The sequence below is a fragment of the Salmo trutta genome, chromosome 7, assembly GCF_901001165.1.
Source record: "Salmo trutta chromosome 7, fSalTru1.1, whole genome shotgun sequence".
In the NCBI taxonomy this organism is placed as follows: Eukaryota; Metazoa; Chordata; class Actinopteri; order Salmoniformes; family Salmonidae; genus Salmo; species Salmo trutta.
In genome coordinates this window covers 58,674,338-58,678,052 of record NC_042963.1, presented here as the reverse complement: position 1 = coordinate 58,678,052, position 3,715 = coordinate 58,674,338, and the positions used below count along the sequence as shown (strand labels likewise).

At 43.4% G+C, this 3,715-nt stretch overlaps 1 protein-coding gene across 2 annotated transcripts; it reads left to right on the top strand.

The window, feature by feature from the left end:
• Positions 1 to 846: 846 nt before the first annotated feature.
• Positions 847 to 3,302, top strand: c7h15orf61 (chromosome 7 C15orf61 homolog). 2 transcript variants are annotated; one of them, XM_029759542.1, is made up of 3 exons: positions 847 to 2,304; positions 2,596 to 2,633; positions 2,741 to 3,302. In XM_029759542.1, the coding sequence occupies exons 1-3, from the start codon at positions 1,947 to 1,949 to the stop codon at positions 2,759 to 2,761; spliced, it is 417 nt and encodes a 138-aa protein (XP_029615402.1). In that variant the 5' UTR covers positions 847 to 1,946; the 3' UTR covers positions 2,762 to 3,302. The 2 variants fall into 2 exon arrangements, with proteins under 2 accessions (XP_029615402.1, XP_029615401.1); XM_029759541.1 differs by having other exon boundaries at positions 2,596 to 3,302.
• Positions 3,303 to 3,715: the final 413 nt, after the last annotated feature.

Here is a 3,715-nt window from a genome sequence, read left to right as displayed (position 1 = left end):
TGACAGTCCAGAATAAAGCCCAGGGACCAGGGAATGACAGTCCAGAATCAAGCCCAGCGACCAGGGAATGACAGTCCACAATAAAGCCCATGGACCAGGGAATGACAGTCCAGAATAAAGCCCAGGGACCAGGGAATGACAGTCCAGAATAAAGCCCATGGACTAGGGAATGACAGTCCAGAATAAAGCCCATGGACCAGGGAATGACAGTCCAGAATAAAGCCCAAGGACCAGGGAATGACAGTCCAGAATCAATTCCAGGGACCAGGGAATGACAGTCCAGAATAAAGACCAGGGACCAGGGAATGACAGTCCAGAATCAAGCCCAGAGACAAGGGAATGACAGTCCAGAATTAAGCCCAGGGACCAGGGATGGTATACAATACCTTCCAGAGGTTGTAGCTAGATTGTATAGTGTGTTAGTGTGTGATTATGTTTAGGCTTTTTCAATGTAACCTTTATTTAACTAGGCAAGTCAGTTAAGAACAAATTCTTACTTAAAATGACGGCCTACCGGGAAACAGTGCTGCCTTGTTCAGGGGCAGAATGACAGATTTTTACCTTGTCAGCTCAGGGATTCAATCCAGCAACCTTTTGGTTACTGGCCCAACGCTCTAACCACTAGGCTACAGTATGAAAGATCAAGCTGTATTTATTTAGAGCAACTCAACTTAAGAAGATACAAACGTTATTATAGATTAAAATGTACATTTAATGTAAAGAGCGATATATAGAGAATTTACATCACTATGGGGGAAAGCACAGCCTTCAGCTAGGAACTACAGTTTGATGTGCTGTGTTGCTAGTCGGACGGAACACGTTTCCGGTTTAGTTACAAGGGTGAGTTAGAAGTTGATCGATAAAAAGGTTTGACGGAACAACAACGGACTTGAGATGACATTTTATGGAGCATGTGGAGCTTGGTGGTCTTTGCAGCTAGATAACTGGCGCTAGCTTGGTGGTCTTTACAGCTAGATAACTGGCGCTAGCTTGGTGGTCTTTACAGCTAGATAACTAGCGCTAGCTTGGTGGTCTTTACAGCTAGATAACTGGCGCTAGCTTGGTGGTCTTTACAGCTAGATAACTGGCGCTAGCTTGGTGGTCTTTGCAGCTAGATAACTAGCTAGCTTGGTGGTCTTTACAGCTAGATAACTGGCGTTAGCTTGGTGGTCTTTACAGCTAGATAACTAGCGCTAGCTTGGTGGTCTTTACAGCTAGATAACTAGCGCTAGCTTGGTGGTCTTTACAGCTAGATAACTAGCGCTAGCTTGGTGGTCTTTACAGCTAGATAACTAGCGCTAGCTTGGTGGTCTTTACAGCTAGATAACTAGCGCTAGCTTGGTGGTCTTTACAGCTAGATAACTGGCGCTAGCTTGGTGGTCTTTACAGCTAGATAACTAGCGCTAGCTTGGTGGTCTTTACAGCTAGATAACTAGCGCTAGCTTGGTGGTCTTTACAGCTAGATAACTAGCTAGCTTGGTGGTCTTTACAGCTAGATAACTAGCGCTAGCTTGGTGGTCTTTACAGCTAGATAACTGGCGCTAGCTTGGTGGTCTTTACAGCTAGATAACTAGCGCTAGCTTGGTGGTCTTTACAGCTAGATAACTGGCGCTAGCTTGGTGGTCTTTGCAGCTAGATAACTGGCGCTAGCTTGGTGGTCTTTACAGCTAGATAACTAGCGCTAGCTTGGTGGTCTTTGCAGCTAGATAACTGGCGCTAGCTTGGTGGTCTTTACAGCTAGATAACTAGCTAGCTTGGTGGTCTTTACAGCTAGATAACTAGCTAGCAAGTCTGCTTATAAAACAAGACATTAATGAATAAGACACAACTTAGAAGGTATTCGTGCTTTGAAGAACGTCCACACTTTATCCCCTCTGAACTAACATTATACTGGTGTCATAAGCCAGCCATCTTACTGGTAAAAACCACCTGCCAATCAATAAGCTATGATCCATAGCATGAAGGAAGTTCTCTGGCGGTTACACAACATATTCCTCACAGTCGCTCTGTTTCCGAGCGCACTGCGGAGGAAAGGACGGCCGCGTCCCGCAGCTTCGGAGGTGCTGACATGTCACCTGCTACAGCGGAACCTCCCTCCCTGGACCTCCTTCTGTGTCCGCTACAGCGTCGTCACTAACGACCAGTTCGGGAGGTCCAACTTCAACTGGGTGGTACAGGGAGCCAATTACCACATACTGAGGACGGGTTGTTTCCCCTTTATCAAGTACCACTGTTCCAAAGCACCAGCACAGAACTTAGACTATGAAGACACGTTTTTTAGCGTGTTGAAAGTCATCAATCTAGGTCAGTGGGAAAAAAGCCCAAGGGGAGACTAGTATTTAATAGTGTCTCTTGAACCTCAACCTGGCCTTCACATGTTTCATATTGATTTAGTAGACAGTTAACTAGTTGTTTCCCCTCATTTCCTGAACAACTTCTTATTCTCATCATCTATGTGTTTTTTGTCCCGGAATTGTACATGTCATGAACCGTAAGCGTGTCACTATATAGGCCTTAAACTGTACAGTCTACTGCAAGCAGAGTGCAACACAAAACACATTGAACTGGTCCATGTTTTCTGCCCCTGTCTTGCAGGTATCCCGTGTTTTGCCTATGGCCTGGGCTGTCTGATGGTAATAACAGCTACAGAGACTGTACAGACTAGTGCTGGACCTGTCACTGTATATTTTGCCTTCGAAGAGAAAGACACACAGTATTAAAACGATCTATTTATGTTTAGATTGAACTGTGCCTGTGGTGACAACAAGCACATCCTAATACGACCTGATATTTCAGCACCACAGGCCAGTGAACAGCTGCAAGACGCCTGAAGGTGGAATACTCTCCAAGACTGTTCTGCCATATTGATTTCAATCCCTTAGAATTGTAAATATTAGGGAATAAATCTGGAAATAATTGAAATAGACATCTCCAGTGATGATTTGTTATACTGTGTCAACTCTGCTCCTGATGAACTTGTCTTCTGCAATGTTCATCAGATTCCTATTTATTTTTTGGGGGTGGATGGGGATCAGCTTTAATATTTCATTCAGATTGTGGCATCCATCAATGTCATTTAGTCTTCCCTGTGGCTCAGTTGGTAGAACATGGTGTTTGCAACGCCAGCATGGTGTGTGCATCGCCAGGGTTGTGGGTTCGATTCCCATGGGGGGCCAGTACAAAAAAATGAAATGTATGTATTCACTACTGTAAGTCGCTCTAGATAAGAGCGTCTGCTAAATGACAAAAAAATTTAATTGTTGTCTGTAGAATTCCCTATTAAAAAAAGTGTAAATATACAGTACCAGTCAAAAGTTTGGACACACCTACTCATTCAAGGGTTTTTCTTTATTTTTACTATTTTCTACATTGTAGAATAACAGTGAAGACATCAAACCTATGAAATAACACATGTGGAATCATGTAGTAACCTTTTTTTTTTTTTTAACAAATCAAAATATATTTTAGATTCTTCAAAGTAGCCACCCTTTGCCTCGATGACAGCTTTGCACACTCTTGGCATTCTGTCAACCAGCTTCACCTGGAATGCTTTTCCAACCATCTTGAAGGAGTTCCCACATATGCTTCCAGGGTAGGCAATTTTGAGGACAGATACAGTGAGGGAAAAAAGTATTTGATCCCCTGCTGATTTTGTATGTTTGCCCACTAAAAATAATTTTAATGGTAGGTTTATTTGAACAGTGAGAGACAGAAT